General features: G+C 44.5%; 1 protein-coding gene across 1 annotated transcript in view; it reads right to left on the reverse strand.

Annotated features, from left to right (window-relative positions):
• ANO2 (anoctamin 2) overlaps positions 1 to 18373 on the reverse strand; it is a 309723-nt gene that overhangs the window by 213308 nt on the left and 78042 nt on the right. Inside the window, exon 4 of the mRNA XM_081059630.1 lies at positions 17496 to 17594. Within this exon, the coding sequence (XP_080915756.1) occupies positions 17496 to 17594 (99 nt within the window). The remainder of the gene's footprint in view (positions 1 to 17495; positions 17595 to 18373) is intronic.

The raw sequence follows: 18373 nt of genomic DNA on the forward strand, positions 1-18373 counted from the left end.
CTTTCACAGTATTTCATGGGTCCAAATTCCTCTCCTTCATAGCACTTGTCACAGTTGTAATTTTACATTTATTTGAGGGATTATTTAAGTAACATCCAGCTGCTTCACCGAACCATAATCTCCATGAAAGACGGAGATTCCTATTCTTAAATTTGAGTGAATGAATGAATGAATGATAAATGTCTGGGACACCAGCATGGATGACAGCAGTTGCTACCACTGGGGGAGCCCAGGTTGGGGACAGAACAGCCATTAGGTAACAGATCTTGGTAGAAATAAACCAGGCTGGAGAAAAAGCCAAAAGCGTAAAGCCTCTGACTGGCTGAAAGGCTTCCCCAGTGCAAAGGCGCTCAGGAGCCCAGCTCTGGCAGAGGTTAGGGATGTATTCAGTTGGTGCAGATGAATAACCCAGCAATTATCTGAAGGCCTCGTTCTGGCAGAAGGTTAGCTGAGAACCTCCAAGCAGTTCTTGACTCATCTTGGAAGTGGATCTGGTAGAGCTCATTTAGAGAAACAGGCATAAATTGTGACTGTTTCTTGATTGGGGGGTGGGAGGGGTGCTACAAATCCCTGAGAGCAATATTGTCTGCTTCCAGGAAAAATGTAGGTGTAGAAGGCCAGAGTCCCACCAGAAACCTCCGGGTAATATCCACTCCACAGCCCTGACTAAGACCCAGCACACAAAAAATACCCAGGCTGAAACACCACAGCCGACTTATGCTGGAAAGAGATTTCCCAGACTCAGGGACTTTTGCAGGACGGAGCCAGACACATACCCACAATGAGACACACTGGGTGGCCCCATGGCACAATTCCGTGGCCAGTAGGCTTGGAGGACAAAGGACCTGCTTCCTATCTCCATGCCTTTGCATGTGTTGCATCTATTCCTGGAACTTCTCCTCTCCGTTTTCACCTGGATTACTCCTCCTTCTCCTTCACCACTAGGCTCAAGTATCAACTTTTGCAGGAAACCTTCCTCGACCACTCACTTCCTGTCATGCTTCCTTAGTACAGAGTGAACAAATACCTGTGTCATAAAATGTGTCTTGTTCTTCTCTTATTCTTGGTTCATTTATCTGTCTCCCCAACAGACTATAAATTTCTATAGAGCAGGGACCACATCCCGTGTGCCTGGCACACAGTAGGAACACAATAATGTCTGTTGATGAATGACCTGGGTCCTGGTCCTTGCTGACACCGCAAGTCACTCCCCCCTCAGCTTCTTCATCTCTTGAAGAAAGAACTGGGGCATTTCCACTTCCCATATTTCCCACTGTGATGGAGTAACAGGGACCAGATTTACCCCACCTGAAACAACCAAAGCAGAAAGAAAGTGGGAAGGGAAGGGAAGGGAAGGGAAGGGAAGGGAAGGGAAGGGAAGGGAAGGGAGGGGAGGGGAGGGGAGGGGAGGGGAGGGGAGGGGAGGGGAGGGGAGGGGAGGGGAGGGGGGAGGGGAGGGGAGGGGAGGGGAGGGGAGGGGAGGGGAGGGGAGGGGAGGGGAGGGGAGGGAAGGGAAGGGAAGGGAGAGAGAGAGAAAAGAAAGAGAGAAAGAAAGAAAGAGAGAGAGAGAGAGAGAGAGAGAGAGAGAGAGAGAGAGAGAGAAGAAAGAAAGAAAGAAAGAAAGAAAGAAAGAAAGAAAGAAAGAAAGAAAGAAAGAAAGAAAGAAAGAAAGAAAGAAAGAAAGAAAGAAAGAAAGAAAGAAAAGAAAAGAAAGAAAGGTTGATGTGGTCTGAATGTTTGTGTCCTCCTCCCCAAATTTATATCTTGAAATTCTAATCCCCAATGTGATGTTATTAGGAGGTGATTAGGTCATGAGGGTGGAGCCCTCGTGAATGGGATTAGTGCTCTTATAAAAGAGGCCCCACAGAACCCCCTAGCCCCTTCCACCATATGAGAACACAGTAGAAGGCATCAGCTAGGAACCAGGAAGCGGGCCCTCACCTGACCATGCTGGACCTTGGTCTCAGACAATTTCTATTGTTTATAAGCCACCAGACCTGTTCTATTTTGTTATAGCAGCCCGATCACAATAGGACAACAGTTTTCAAGCTACAGGACGTCAGACAAGGAGTTCCTGAGAGACAGGAAACAAATAAGGTGAGTCTATGATTGCTCCAGCTCCCCGCCTTCAGAGAGGCTCTACGCCCCAATGCAGGAACGGGAAATAGACGAAAGCCAGCAAATTTCCTGAGCTGTGGAGCCAGAACTTTAAGTCTGGGGAGACCAGGGCAACTGGAGTTCACAGGACAGAGCACCCAAGAGAAAACTTCACAAAGAATACCAGAAATCTGCAAAAAGACCCCTTGGGCGTGAGGAAACCCAAGACTGAAAGGATTGGGAATAGCACCTATTGCCACCAGCCAGAATGGAAAATTTCATCATTGCCAGAGCACTGGATAGAGTGTTCAGGTCAACTCAGTAGTGGGGGTAATTAGTCCAAGGTTTAGCTCTGCTCCTGACCCACCTAACAAACCATGACAGAGAGGAGTGGATTCAATGGCTTATAAAGTATTGTCCAAGTCGAATACTCTACGGCTTTAAACATGTAATGAAGAAGACACATTCATTCACTGCATAGACTTTTCTAGGCACTTCCTGGATGCCAGGTGCTGAGCTTGGTGCTGGAGAAGTATGAAGATGATGGGGCACCTTCCATATAGAGAATGCTCTGCAATGCACCCCGCCCTTCCTTCCACAGGCACTATTTCATGAGGCCACGAAAACTCTGCAAGGTGTGCCTGAAAAGTAGCATTAACATTGCTCGTTTACAGATGAGAAAACTGAGACTCAGAGGGGCAGGGAGTTGCCCGAGTCCACGGTGAAACCAGGCCTGCAACCCAGGTTTCCTGATTCCCTCATCCAGGCTCTTTCCTTAAACTTCTGATTCTTGGAAGGGCTCCATGACCCCCCGAGAAGGAAGCAGGCTGAAGCTCCCTTTCAGCCCCCACCAATCCCGGCAGCCTGGGCTCTTCTCTTGCATTCAGCAGGATCCAGGAAAGCCACCCGATCCTCTTTATTATTATTAATACAATCAGCAGCGGCATCATTATTACTGTTATTCTTGGACATCAGAGAATTAGGAACATCCTCAGAAATGGTAAGACACATGTTAGCCAGCTGTTCCCCATTATGCCCTCCCTGGGTACATGATACGCCTTTCATGTGCTTAAAATCATAAATAATTTTTAAAGTATGTTGCTCTTATTTTGTATTCCAGGGCTCAAATGTGGTTCTCATAAATGCTGGCTTTGGCCTCATTGTCACAGCTAAGAGATTTACTGAGATGCCTTCTCTTCTTACTTCTTTTTTCCCCTTGTCTCACTCTGCCTCTCCCCTCCAGAGGGGCACAGCAGTGTGGTCTGAGGGCTGGTTTGTTTTCTTCCTACATTGGAATCATGTTCCTTTCTGGGATGCAGGGAGCCAAGGCTATAGTGATGTCTGTCATGGACACATACCTCTTACTATCCCCCTTTTACAGAGAAAGAAACTGAGGCACAGCTTACTAACATGCCCAATGTCAAATAAACAATTAGCAATCCAATGACCCCAGAGATCAAGGGAGATGTGCAACACTATGAGATATAAACAATATCATCTTGATTACCCATGAGTCACTTCTCTACAGTGACCAGGAGGGTCTCTCCATGAACTGGTAGGAAAAATCACCAGGAAGAACACAGACCAGGCATAAAGATGGAGAGAGAACCCAGCTGTGGACATGTGTGCCACTTACACCCCACAGCCCACCAGACATGAATTCAGATTAGCTGTCTCTTTTAATTTATTTGTGCTTTCCTCTGCTCCTCCAGTCACTGGATAGCTGAGGGTCGACGGTTATTCTTTACAGTATCCTGCTCATTTTGAGAGGCAGAGCTGAGCTGAAGTTTATCATCACACCCACCTACACACCTTTAACGTCAAAAAGCTCAGACACAGAGAGGTGCAGAGTGGATGGCCGTGCCGCAAGGTGAAAGCCCATGGATAAAAGAAGTTATGAGGAACAGAAGCTAAAGATGCCGCGGCGTTCGTTTGGCCACTGCTCTCATCCCCCGTTGGTGCCTGAGAGGGCAGAGGGCCGGACGAGCGCACACACGCACGCGTGAAACCGGATCTGAGGAGTTCCACGCAGAAGCGCCTTGACCCTTGCGAATGACTGCTAAGCCCTTCACCAATCAAAATGCACACAGCACTAAGAGCTGCTGAGATCAGCTGCATCCTAGAGCCCAAAGGCAGGCTCTGATTGCACACCAAGCAGCTGACCAGTCTCGTCATCCTTACCTAGGCCAACAGGACTATTTCCTGTCGATAGCAATGCTGAGAGCAGACAGTAATATATTTATAAAATGCACGTGCGCTGATGGCTAACTCTGTATTCACTTAAGGTTTTTAATTCTGTCTCAGTATGTCTTCTACCCATGAATGAATTTTCGCTGACTTTAAAAATGTGGGATAAAATCCAAACTACTTACATGGCTGACTAGGCCCTTACAAGCTGTACCTCCTGTGGCTACCGCAGGCTCCCCTCTGCCCGCAGGCTCCCCTCTGCCCGCAGGCTCTATGCTGCACGCACACTGGCCTCCTCTCAGTTCCACACACAGGTCAGGGTTTTCTTACCTTGGGGCTGCAGGACAGGTCCTTCCCTCTTCTGGGAAGGGTCTCACCTGCCCTCCCTACCTGGCAAACTCCTATTCAGCCCTCAGGTCTCAGCTCCAATGGCGCCTTCCCGCACCCTGCCCCCCATCTAAATTAGTTTCCTCTGGTTGGCTCTCTGTCCACCTACCTCTTTTTCTTCTGTGGGTGCCTCCCAGCTCATAGCCAGCTATCTAACATCTGAATCTTCACCACACCGAAGCCACATGGGGCCAGGACCAGTACAGTCCCCACAGAATACCAGCCCCAGCAGAGTATCTCATACATAGTGATAATCAATATTCATTGGATGGATAGAGGGAGGGATGGATGGATGGATGGATGGATGGATGGATGGAAGGAAGGAAGGAAGGAAGGAAGGAAGGAAGGAAGGAAGGAAGGAAGGAAGGAAGGAAGGAAGGAAGGAAAATGTGAACTTTCAAAGGGTTAGGAACGCTTATACACAACCTAGCCCCCTTCCAGGTACAATTAGACTCTTTCTACATGTTTTTTGGTAACTAAAGGTGACCCAGAGCAGGGATGGCTACTAAGATACATCTACCACTGTGCGGCCACGCCTCACCCTGCAGCAACCCTAAGGGGGTCACCACACTCCTTCCTAATGCCCTTGGATGGAGCCTCAGGGCCCATCTCAGCATCACTCTCCAGCTAGCCACCACCAGTGGATTAAGTCAGGGGGGTGTGACCCATTCTTTCATTCATCAGCAAAGACTGATTTAACGCTTGCTCTATACTAGGCCCTGTTCTAGGTGTTGCTGATACAGCCACACAAAATCCCTACCTCATGGAGCTGCCAGTGTAGTGGGGATACAAACAACAAACAAAGATACAAACATATGGCTCAGTAGGGGAAGTGCTGAGCGTTAGGGATGAAAAAGAGAGAAAGGAATGCAGAGTGGTGGGGGAGTGGGGGTTTGCCTCATACAGGGTGGTCAGGAGGCCTATCTGAGGAGGGACATTGAAGCTGAGACCCCAATGAAGTGCAGGGGCAAGTTCTATGGGTATCTGGAGAGGGTCTCCTGGTAGAGGGAAGGGCAAGCAAAAAGGCCCTGAGATGGAAACGGGTGGCATTCTGTGGGAACAGCAACGAGGCCAGTGTGGCTGAGCAGAGTAAGCCAGTGATGAGTGGTGGGAAATCAATTTCTGTATCAGAAGTGGCAGACACAGAGTCCATTTAGAGTCCCTGACATAGACGCTGCCATTTCTGGCCCCTCTCTGACCAATACACCTTTAATGTCCATGTCAGGAATCGCATAACACCCTAAGGTTTGACCTTGCCCCCACATGAGGCAGATCTGGTCGATGATCCCACCCTGCCTTGGCACCCAAATGTTCCCTTGTTCAGTGCTCTTATCCATGTACTGGAAAACACTCACCCACCACCCTGAGTGAGGGGTCTGGGTGGCTGATTTGTAACATGTGCTGATTTCTATGATGTAAAAGTAGTAGCCCCTGCCCCTTATCCACAGGGGATATGTTCCAAGACCCCCAGTGGGTATCTGAAACTGCTAATAGTATCAAACCCTATATATACTGTGTTTCTTCTTATGCATACATCCCTATGCTAAAGTTTAACTTATAAATTAGCACAATAAGAGATTAACAACAATAATAAAATAGAACAATTTTAACAAGATACTGTAATAAAAATTATGTGAATGTGCATGTTCTCTCTCTCTCTCTCTCTCTCTCTCTCACACACACACACACACACAAACACACACACACACATTTATTGTACTGATAACTGAGAGGACCAACTAAGTGATTGATGGGCAGGGAGCATATATAGCGTGGAGAGGTAGGACAAAGGGATGATTCATGTCCTGGGCGGGACAGAGTAGGATGGTGTGAGATTTCATCACGCTACCCAGAACAGTGTGCAATTTAAAACTTATGAATTGCTTATTTCGGGAACTTTCCATTTAGTATTTGCAAACTGCGGTTGACCGTAGATAGCTAAAACTACAGAAAACAGAATCACGGATAAGGGGGGACTATTGCATACCCACCGTGGCCAATTTCAAGCTATCACGGGTATAACAACCAGCTTTCAAAACTCCTGAAAATGTAATAATCAGATCTCGAGATCTGTTATGAGCCAGCACATCACTGACACTGTTTTTTTCTGGTAAGAAGAGCTCTGCCCATGAGCCTCAAATGCCCCTGACTGCTCTGCCTCTCCCCTCCTGCTAGCCCTTTCCCATATATCCACACATGCAGCCATGGCCAAGCTGGGCAACCATGGAGAGCGACCACATGTCCCAGTCACTCAGGAAAGTCCCAGCTTATGACTGCCTGCTGGGATAGTTATCAATAGCTCTTTCACTCTCAAAGGGCCCAACCTTGGATAATATATTCAATGGTCAGCCTATGCCCTATACCCCACTCTCAGCCCCACCAGCACTGGGTCCAGTGTCTGGGTCCCAGCCAGCCCCAGTCTGGCATGTACTACCCCAATTCAGAGAGACACAAGTGAGGCTTTAAGAAAGAAAACCACCACTTCTATTTCAATATCTTTAAACTGTGAGTCTAAAAGCAACTTAATAAAAAAAAAATTCACTTCTCCTTACATTTTCATATTTTCAGCTTTACTTTTTTCAGCTTCACTGTTAATGAAAGTGTCATTATTTTCCCATATTTTCAGCTTCGCTGTGGTCATACCAGGCCTGAATGCCATCTCAGGTTCCTCACTCAAACCGCAACACTTAGGTGGCACCAATTATTTTTTTTCTGATTTTTGAAGATGAGAAGCATTACAGGAAAAAAAAAAAGTCAAAGTATTCTGCACTCTTTCCAGCCGATTTCAATAGCAATCAAAGAGCATGCACCAAAAGCCCATAAAGATATCAAATATAAACCCTCCCCTCTCAGCTGCGCCTCTATTAAAAACAAATGTTCAGGAACAGACAATGACAACAAGGAGGAAGGCCCCACCTACAGCCATCCCTCTGCAAAGAGCAACAGTTCTGGTTCGTTTGAAAGTTAGTGCTGATGATAATAAAAGGAATCTGTCCTAAAAGACCTTGTGACAGCTGAGTAGACAGTGACCCTCTGCCCGGACCCAGAACCTACAAGTTCTCCATCCTTAATGAAACTCATGGTGTTTCTCTGCTTCTTGCTTTCTCGTCACCAGGAAGGATTCGTGAAACTGTGGAAATAGCCCTAAAGCACCACCTGATAAAGGAAGGAGTTGGTCGAGGTGAGGAGGGAAAAGAGCGTCTCGCCTGTTCCTGAATTTTGCATAGTTTGTACACAGCTGTGAGCTAAAACCCCTGCAATTATACCAACAATCACAGCCGCAAAAAGATCCTGGGGCTGGAGGAGCAAGAATTATTGGACATCAATCAGTCGATCACTCTAGTATTTATTGAGCAGCTATCATCTAGTTTGCAGGGAATACATAGGAAATAAACTATAGTTCTGCTCCCAGGGATTACAGTACATGTGGAAACACAAGAAGGTACCCAAGGCAGTTGAAGAAAAACTAACAGGTATGAAAATTACGGACTATAGGTAAAGATGAGATCAGTTCAGCTGAAGAAATAAATGAGGGTCCACAGGGCAGTGAGATTTGGGCTGCGATGCAAAGGCTGAGTTTGTTTATTGTTTATTGTTTACCTAGGAAGCCTGGGGAGATTATTCTAGGACCATCGGCAAATATTTAAAGCATTTGAAAAGGCTCCAGGGCCTGGAAGAGAGTCAAGTACTCTCCTTTTGACAAGGTCTAAATCCGGGAGCTCAATGTAGGCTCCACAGAGAGGCCTGCTTTGGACGAGAGCAGCCCGGCGTGTGCAGGAGAACAGAGAGAAAACACAGTGATGCGACCAGGCTCAGCGGCAAAGGGCAGCCCCAGGTGAGGAATAGGCACCCACAGGCTAAGTGTACCACCTCATTTAAAACACAGCTTGCAGAGGTGGCGGTTGTAGGACAGTTTTACTCTCATAATAGATATTAGGACACAATTGGAGCTTCGGAGCGTGAATGACCCCAAAGGGTATCTGTCCTCAGGTCCCTCCACTATTGTCAACAATGGAGAAAGAATTAACCAATTCACAAATTGTCATTTGGTTTGCATGTGAAGCACAGCATTTTAAAGCTATTACAGAGGATATAGGGCCCAACCTCCGTACTTTACAGGTGAGAAAGCTATAACCCAGGATTGTTAAGTAACCCCCTGGGCTGGTCCATGGCAGTGACAAAAGAAACATTTAAGTGCGTTACTTCTCCCAGTCCAGCATTATTTAATCTTGGATGGACTCTCCCAGAGCATTTGTTCTCAGGATATCTATTAATCATTGGTTCCCAGGGTTTCTATTAATACACCTATTACTAACCTACTAGTGTTCACTAGGGAACATGTTGAACAAAATTTAACTATTTTCTTTACCGAAATCCTTCTCAGAACTTTTAACTGGTCAAATAAATTGCAATAAATAGTGTTTCTAGAGTTTGTTAGACTTTATTTTTTTTTTTTTGGTAAAAGAAAAAACTATCATTCCATAGTATACACTTTAAGAAAGGCTGTTCTAGACCACACTACCTCAAACCCTAGTTAAGGATTCTTTAGTAAAGTGAAAGGGTAGAAGCATGTCTTTGGAGACAGACGGAAATGGGTTTGAGTCCTGGATCTAACCCCTTTGTGCTGTGTGACCTTAGGTAAGTTTATTAAGCTCTCTGAACCTCGGTTTCCTCATATATAAAATGGGGTTAAGGCTAGTACCTACCTCACATAGTCATTGTGAGGATAAAAACAAAATAATGCATGTAAGGATCTTATCAAACAGCACAGCTCATAGGAAGTATCAGTTATATTTAAAACTCAATTAATTTATTTATTTATCAACTTTTATCTATAGTTAATAGTTTTTTGGGCTTTTTTTAAAATTTATTTTAAGTGTGTTTTTCCAAGACCCATCAGCTCCAAGTCAAGTAGTTGTTTCAATCTAGTTGGGGAGGGTGCAGCTCACACTGGTCCATGCGGGGATCGAACCTGCAACCCTGGTGTCACAAGTATCGTGCTGTAACCAACTGAGCTAACTGGCTGCCCCTAGTTTTTTGTTTGTTTGTTTGTTTAAGATATTTTGTTTTGATTGATATTGTTGAGAGTGGTTTTATGAACCTTTCTCCTTAATGTCAAATGTAAGAAATACGAAATGTGAACAAGCTTTAAAACATGCTAACATCCTTATTTTACAGGTACCCCTTACCAAGGCAGAGGCTTTAAGTTAATCAAACCAGTGATTATCTTTGTAAATAGAAGCATAAATGGGGAAATAATTATTGATTCAAATAAGCAGCTTTTCTTAGCCACACCAGGTCTCCTTCCACCATGCATGCTAAGGTGAGCTTCTCCCAAGACTCTCCAATCTCATCCGAGCAGGAATGTGAACTAGATGGAGACATACCAAGGCCGTGCAGAAGATACTTGCACAAAGACTTCTGTAGACAACCACAGACCCAGCACCAAGAAGTGAACAAGCCTATTTTAAGCAATTGTAGAAGATGCAAAATAGATTCTTGGGATACAGAGAAAGGCAACAAGCCTACCAGAGACCCAGGTCTTAAATTGTCTGCTTCATGGTTCCTGCCCAGAGGAAAAGTGTATTCATTTCCTAGGATTGCCATAACAAATTACTACAAACGGTGTGGCCTGAAACAACAAAACTTATTCTCTCACAGTTGTGAAAGCCACAAGTCTGAAACACAGACGTGCGCAAGGCTGTGCTCCCTCCAATGGCTCTAAGGGAAAAAGCTTCCTTGCCTCTTCCAGCTTCTGATGGCCCAGGCATTCCTTGGCTTGGGGCTATATCACTCCAACCTCTGCCTCCATCTTCACATGGCCATCTTCCCTGTGTGTCTGAGTGGCCCAAATCTCTTTCTGCCTTGCTCTCATAAGGACACCTGTTGGGTCTACCCTAAGTCCAGGATGATCTCATCTTGAGATCCTTAGCTAATTACATCTGCAAAGGCCTTCTTCCCAAATAAGATCACATTCACAAGTTCCAGGGTTAAGGCTTGGGCATATCTTTTTGGACACCACTTTTCAACCCACTACAAAGAGGATTATGGACCTTAAATGTACAAGCCTTGTGATGGTAATTTTATGCATCAACTTGACTGGGATATGGGGTACCCAGATATTTGGTCCAACATTATTCTAGGTGTATCTGTGAGGGTGTTTTTGGATGGGTAGATTGAGTCAAGCAGATTGCCCTCACTAAGGTGGGTGGGCCTCGTCCAATCAGTTGAAGGTCTACATAGAACAAAAAATCTGATCTCTGATGAATAGAGAGAGCTCTTCCTGCCTTCCTGCTGAACTGAGACATTGGTCTTTTCCTCCCTTTGGGCTCAAACCGAAAAATGGCATCTACCTGGTTCTTGAGCCTGCCGGCATTTGGATTAGAACTACACCATTAGCTCTTCAGGGTCTCCATTCTGCCAATTGCAAACCTTGGGACTTCTCAACCTCTGAAATGACTTGGATCAATTCCTTATAATAAATAACACACACACATACACACACAGACACACACACACACACACACACACACACACACACACCCTGTTGGTCCTGTTTCTCTGGAGAACCTTGAATATACAAGGTTCTGGATAACTGAGAAACAAGAGGTACTTCAATCCTGGTCAGGCCAAGTCCCTGAAGCTCATGGGTGGGCACCATGAGCCAGGGGGAGGGTTTTCCTAAGGAATTTTTGCAAAAGTCCTGGTTACCAAATCAGAATCTCCAGAGAGGCAATAATAGGCAACTGAGAACAACTTCCGATCACTGACAAATCTCAATGGAATTAATATTTCCCTCCTAAGGGGCCACTCAGGCTAACTAAAATGTCAAGCTTCTTTGCCTTTTAACTAATATAATATAACTAATTATATTAGTTTATCAAGGTAACACCAATTTTCTCACACTGACCGGAAAATTCTTAGTGGCAGTTACGTATGTTTTCAGTTAATTAAAAAGGGAAGATGAATTATTTTTTAATAATTGCAATTTAGTAAATTAAAATATTTCAAAATATGAATTCCACGGAGAGAATTAAAGTATGAATGATACTTCTACTCTAACCTTCATCATTTCTTTTTCTAATTATAATTGACATTCAAGGGAAACAAAAGAAAATAAACAAACCGGACAACGTCAAACCAAAAAGTTTTTACACAGCAAAGGATACCACCAATAAAATGAAAAGATAGCCTACTGAATGGGAGAAGATAGTCACCAATGATATATCTGATAAGGGGTTAATATCCAAAATATTTAAAGAAGTCATATAACTTGACACCAAAACAAAACAAACAAATGAAAAAAACAACAATGATCCAATTAAAAAATGGGCAGAGGACCTGAATAGACATTTCTCCAAAGAGGACATAGAGATGCCCAATAGACATATGAAAATGTGCTCAATATCACTAATCAGAGAAATGCAAATTAAAACCACAATGAGATACCACCTCATACCTGTCAGAATGGCTAACCTTTATCTTTGGATCAAGTTACCTCATCAGAAATTTACCTACATTACTTTGTAATACAATCCTCCCTGAACTACAGTTGAACATTACATCCTCAGTTTTAACCCAGAATCAATTAAGAAATGGTCATATAAAGAAAATTCCAGAACCCTATATGAACTCATTACTGAAAAAAATGTCCCTTACATGATTCACGTATTTTATATAACAATTAGGCTTTAACAACAGGAACAAGTTTGCCTCCTCTGACAAAATAGATGCTCATTTCTATGGATTGTGTGAGCCACGGTCCTTTCTGCCTTGGCTACCAGGAAACTCAGAATGAAATTTGTCTCATTTGCCTTAATCACTCTTATTTTTTATTTCAATTGTCATTGTTTCCCTGTACTTCCCTCCTTACCCCTCCATTACGATTCTTTTTTATGTGCCCTTTTAAAAAATGACCCATTTGTACTCATGCTTCTGGTTGTAACCCATCTCAAGTCTTGTTTTGGAACATAGGCTAAGACATGAATCCAAGAACCCCAGATTCATGGGGGCCGAGCTAGGAGCAGAACTCACAGTCACCACTTGTCACCCCTGCTGTCTATCCTTTGAAATGGGCGCCTTCAAGCTGTCCCTCCCATGCTGGGGGCCTGAGCAGTCTTCCTGCTGGCTTTCCCAGTGACGGCATCACAGACTTCGCGCATGGAGCCATTACGTTTATGGACGCCCCAAGGACCCATGCTGTAGGAAACAGAAATCCCCCAGCACATAGTCCAAAGGCCATCTGTTCCCACCTCTCGACTGATTCCGTGTCTGGGCTTCTGGCTGGCTTGGCAGATTCAAGGGACTGGGCCTGTGCTCTCCCCAACACTGCAGATGTTGGCAATGAAGGGAACTCACAGGAAGCAGCAGCCCCGATCGGTGCCAACTGTGCTGCCCAACACACTCCACTTAGGAACCACCACACCAACGACAGTAACAACAACAGTCACCTTGTGTTGCATGTGCCTCTATGCTAGGCACCGTCACTGGTCCTTACAACAGCCCTCCGTGACATTTATTACTCCTGGTTTGGACACGATGGGAGCTCTGAGCCTACTTTCCTGAAAAGGTCTGACTTCCTGGAAGTTCACAGCATCCACTTGCATGGTTAGGACTCATAAGCTAAAGTCCGTATAGGCTCCTGGGAGCAGCATACGTGACCCCGGCAATATTAGTCACTCTATTAATAATAGCTACAAAAGCTTGGACAGATGGGACAAAAGTGATTTTCACCCATCCCAAGCATGTCACTTCTTCCAAATTTAGTCGGCTCTGGCTGGATTAACATGATTTCATTGACAAGCATGGATGCAGTTATGTGCCCCTTCATCCATTCCCGGCCTTGTCTCTGCTACAGGCAGAGAATAAGTCAATGTACGGGCTGAGGAAGGGGGGTGTCCATACATATACAATGAAAGTGAATGAGAAATAAACATAGATGTTGACCACAGTCTGGGAGGGCCACCTTGGTAATGAGCAGAGGTGAGAAAGCGCCCATTTCAAACCTTCCCAGGCTGCTCGGGGCCAAAGGCCAGGCCTTCCCACCCCCTTCCTGTGCATGGATGAGTGTCCCTCACAAAATGCTGGCTCCTCTGTTGTTGTTTTTGGAAAACAAATGCTTCCTTCCAAGGTTCCCCCTCCCAGTTAATATCTGTGCTTGGGACTCCAAGTCCCTGGACACATTACTATGGATTTGTCCAGGTTTGAGATCTCGATTTCGTGATTTCCTCCCCATCTTCCTGGTCTCTCCGGACCCTGCTGAGTTATGACACAAACCTCCACCGGCTTAGCTGATCCCATACCGTGCCTCAGTCTTCCTCCACATTCCCCCTGCCGCCAGGATGTGGCTCTCTGCAAATGTAGTTTATTCTCATTGTAGTCACTTCCCAAACCCATTAAAAAGGGAGTAAAATGCCACCGGGCCCAGCACCAATGTACACAGACTGTGTTTCATCCTCCCCCCAGGCTCCTTTCTCATCTCAGAAACTGGGCTTAACCCCACCCCTACGCCTGGGATCAGGTTCTCAGATTAATTTTTAAAAACACATGCATCCTACCCAACATACCAAGTTATGTCCGCCTCTCCTGGTTATGACACCCACTGTGAGGTCAACGGCAAGCCGCTGCATTCTATGAATACAAGGACTATCAGGGTCATGTGACTGAACCCACAGATAGACACCAGAACAGCCCACCTGTGTTGAGTCTGGGGCCCAGAAACCTGTGGGAAAATTCTTTCTGTTGTATCTGAAGCCTTGTAGGAACCACCATCTGGCTTTGCTCTCCCTGGTCCAACATATTTACATGCAGAATCTGTCCTATGCTAATGAGTTGCTATTTGACACAGCATTTAATTAGTGTTTTGACATCTGGGCATGTGTGTTTCTGTTGTGCCCTTGACTGTTGCTGTCTGAGGGCATGAATTGTTTCTGTGTCCTGCAGCGCTTCTCCAAAGACTCCTACGAGGGCACTCCATTAGTGCTGGCTGCCTCTTTGGTCAGGAGGGAAGTTGGTTGGGGCACTAAGAATTGAGAATGGTCATAAAAAATATCTGAGAGCGCAGACACAGGGATACACTCCTGTATTTCCACAGCACTGGCTAAGAACTGGATTCTTACAACACCCTTCTAAGAAAAATAGGACAGGTGTTATTATGTCCATATTATAGATGAGGAAACTAAGGCTCTGAACGATCAAGCAACACCCCCAAACCACACAGCAAATAAGTACAGAACGAAAGCTAGAAATCTGGTCTCCTGAGGACTCGTCTAGGGCAGTGTCTACCACTCCATGCCTCCAAAATGAAAAGAAAAAAGGGGCAGAAACAACCTAAGTGCTCATCAACGCATGAATGGATAAAGACAACGTGGTGCATATTCATGACGGAGTATTATTCCGCCAAGAGAAAGAAGGACATCCTACCATTTGCAACCACATGGACGGACCTTCAGCACATGATGCTCAGCGAGATAAGTCAGAGCGAGGAAAGTACTGTATGATATCACTTATCTGTGGAACCTAAAAATCTAAACTTGTTAAAACAGAGGGTAAAATGGTGGTTACCAGGGAACGGAGGAGGGGAAAATAGGACAGACGTTGTGTAAGGGTACAAACTTGCAGTAAGCAGTAAATAAGCTCTAGAGATCTGATGCACAGTATAGTGAATACAAACATCAGTATCATATACGCGGATAATCACCAAACTTGCTAAGAGACTAGAACGTCATTATTCCAACCACTAAAAAGAAAAGATAATTATATAACATGATAGAGGTGCTAATTATTGCTATAATGGCAATCAAATCACAATATTTACGTATATCAATTAGCATGTTGTACACCTTAAATTTATACATTATATGTCACATATATTTTAATTATAAAAAAATAATAAATATAAAGAGAAAAAGAAGGAGGGAAACTCAGAGATCGCTGTGTTATAATATATCCTCGCTTTAATCATCTCATCTACAAAGTCAAGTGCAGGTACCATCTAAGCAATAACGGTTCAGTTCCAATAGGCTAAATGTATGGCGGCACATAAACTCTGACGGCAGATATGCTCTCAAAGGTATGACTTGTGAAAGGACAAGCAGAGACCACAGGGACAAGAGGCAGGCACTACGTGGGGACTGAGTCTGAGAATGAGAAGAAGAAGGTGGTAGAGAAACAGAGGTGTGGTCGGGTGTTCAAAGAACAGAGGGAGGCTAGGAGAAGGCATTAGGAGAGAGAAGTGGAAAGAAGAGGGAAGAAGGGAAGGAAGAGCATGAGAGTGAAAGAAAGATGGGAAAGAGAGCAAAGAAGAAAGAGAGGCAAAGAGGGGAGTGTAGCAGAATGCACACTTCCTCTGTGTCTCTAGGTTTCCTGCTAAAAGGATCGTTCTAGGGGACAGAAGTAGTAGCATGGGCATTAGAGTTTTGCTCACCTTCTTTCCATGGGTCAGCCAGCAGATATAAAAACATAAGAAACGAGATACAAATAAAATGAGATTAAAAGAATATCAGATAGTCAGATACACTAGAGAAAGGAGAAGAAATATATATATTCAAGTTAGAAGGAAGACAAAGGAAGGGTTGGCCAAGTTAGGACACCATCGGTAGGAAGCAGAAGACTCTGTCCAAGGCTGAGACTTGGATCATGTTGCCATCAGACTGGGAAGACATCGGTGCAGTGGGAGCGAAGGTCCAGAGCAAAGATGAGGCACTGGATTTGAGGAGAGTGGTAGTAGGAGTGAGAGATCTAACAGTAGGAGACCAAGAACACAGCAGTGCAACTGAAGGGGAAAAGATCACAGTGTGAAACCAAGACACTCAGGCATGTGACCCCGAAACATCGACTTTTTTTGGCAGAATGTGTGGAGCTAAATTTCATGTCTATTGTTTAATAGTCAATAGTTCATGTCATTGTTTAATAGTCATGTGTCCACCTGCCATGGAGGTGTTACCCATCTTAATAAACCTATAAGGACAGAACACTCAGCCTTTAACCTTCTCGAGTAGGGGATTCATGAGGACATCACCCATGGTGGTATTTGATGAGTGACTTTTGATCGGGCCAGTGGATCTGTTGATAGTAGAGATGGTGATGAAGGCTGGTGACAATGGTGGTGCAGGTGGCAACAGATGTGGAGTTCTGTTAATGATGGGGAGCGTGGGAAATTGTTAGAATGATGAAGATGATCTCTGCAAAGCTAGGCCACCACTGTAAAATGATATTATGGTGTGAGTGTGTGTGTGTGTGACAGAGACAGACAGAGACAGACAGAGATCACCTACAGATCACTTAAAGTAGAACATCTGCTCCAGGACACTTCCTAGAGTCATCTTAAATGGTCAAAGCCAATACCCACCTGTTTCCACTAAAATGTCTGTTAGAAAAAGAATGCTAAATCTGTGGATATGTTGCCTTTCTCTTTTTGAAGTGTTTGCTATTGCATGCTACTGACATGATCAGCATGGCTTGCTACCCGTTCTCATTACTACATTCACTCTAAAGAAATGCTTGGCAGTGTTGAGACCCTAAGAGGAGAGAGAAAGGAGGTATAAGGGAGAAACAAAGAAACTGGATCAGAGAATTGTTTGGCTTCTTCTGGAACACATCCAGGTGGAGCTCTGAGGGGAAAGCATCTCCCAAACCCAGCCCCTCTCCCCACTCCAGCTCTCCTTCCTGTCCCACCCACATATTGCCCCATGTTTAGGATCTTTGGTGCATCAACTATGATTTCAACTCCATAAAACCCATGCCCCACCTGACCCTGTTCCCAAATTATTCACCTCCATCCAGCCCTCAGGAGGACCCCAAACCCAGAAGAAAGATGTTCATACTTTCTTGGTAGGAACTTTGATCTTCAAGAATTCTGCCTCTCTGGCCAGCACCTGCCACGGAGCGTGTATCCGGACAAAGATAGATCCCTGGTTTTTACTCTGTAAGGTACAAAGGAAGAAGAAACGGAAACACTTAGAAGGACATAACTTAAATGTCTGGCTCCCCAGCTTTCCCAACCTGTTGTTTCTTCAGTTTCTGCTTTTTGTCCTCTTTAAGCTTTACCAGGAGCCCATCCCCTCTGACCCATACCCCATCCACCAGTTCTGTTCCAGAAATGCTCTCATCAAAACCCATAGGGCAGTGTTCCCAAAGTGTGGTCCCTGGAGTTTGGCAGCTTTGGAGGAAAAAATGAGTTAAAACCATAGTGTTCACAAGTTTGAAAAGTGAGCAATTATGAGTTTCACAGATATCCTATTCACTCCTAACAGCAGTTATTCAGTTTATTTTTGCCAGCATTCAGGAAACAGCATGCAATTTGTCTTCTTGCACATATTTTCATTGTTTGTTGTTAAGTTTATATTTTTGTTCTACTACTATGCTGTCATAACCCGAAATCACAAAATTGGTTCATCTAAACCTAAAAGAAATGATATAAATAATAATTTAAATAGTATAACTCAAAATAATATCATAAACATAAATCATGAACAGGGCTCCACTGTGAATATAAAGTATAAATCTTTGTCCCAGGATAAGTGATTCTGTGGGTATATTGATTTCACCCAAAAATAAAAAGTAAGAAAAGGAAATGCAGTAATGAGTATTTCAAAATTAGGTCTTATTGACTTAACAATCCTTTGGCCCTGGTCACAGTGTCTGTTATAAAAATTGGTCAGATTATGACATGAAGCCACCAGTTTCTCTTCATCTTCAAATA

Source organism: Rhinolophus hipposideros (genome assembly GCF_964194185.1).
Source record: "Rhinolophus hipposideros genome assembly, chromosome: 9".
NCBI classification, from domain to species: Eukaryota; Metazoa; Chordata; class Mammalia; order Chiroptera; family Rhinolophidae; genus Rhinolophus; species Rhinolophus hipposideros.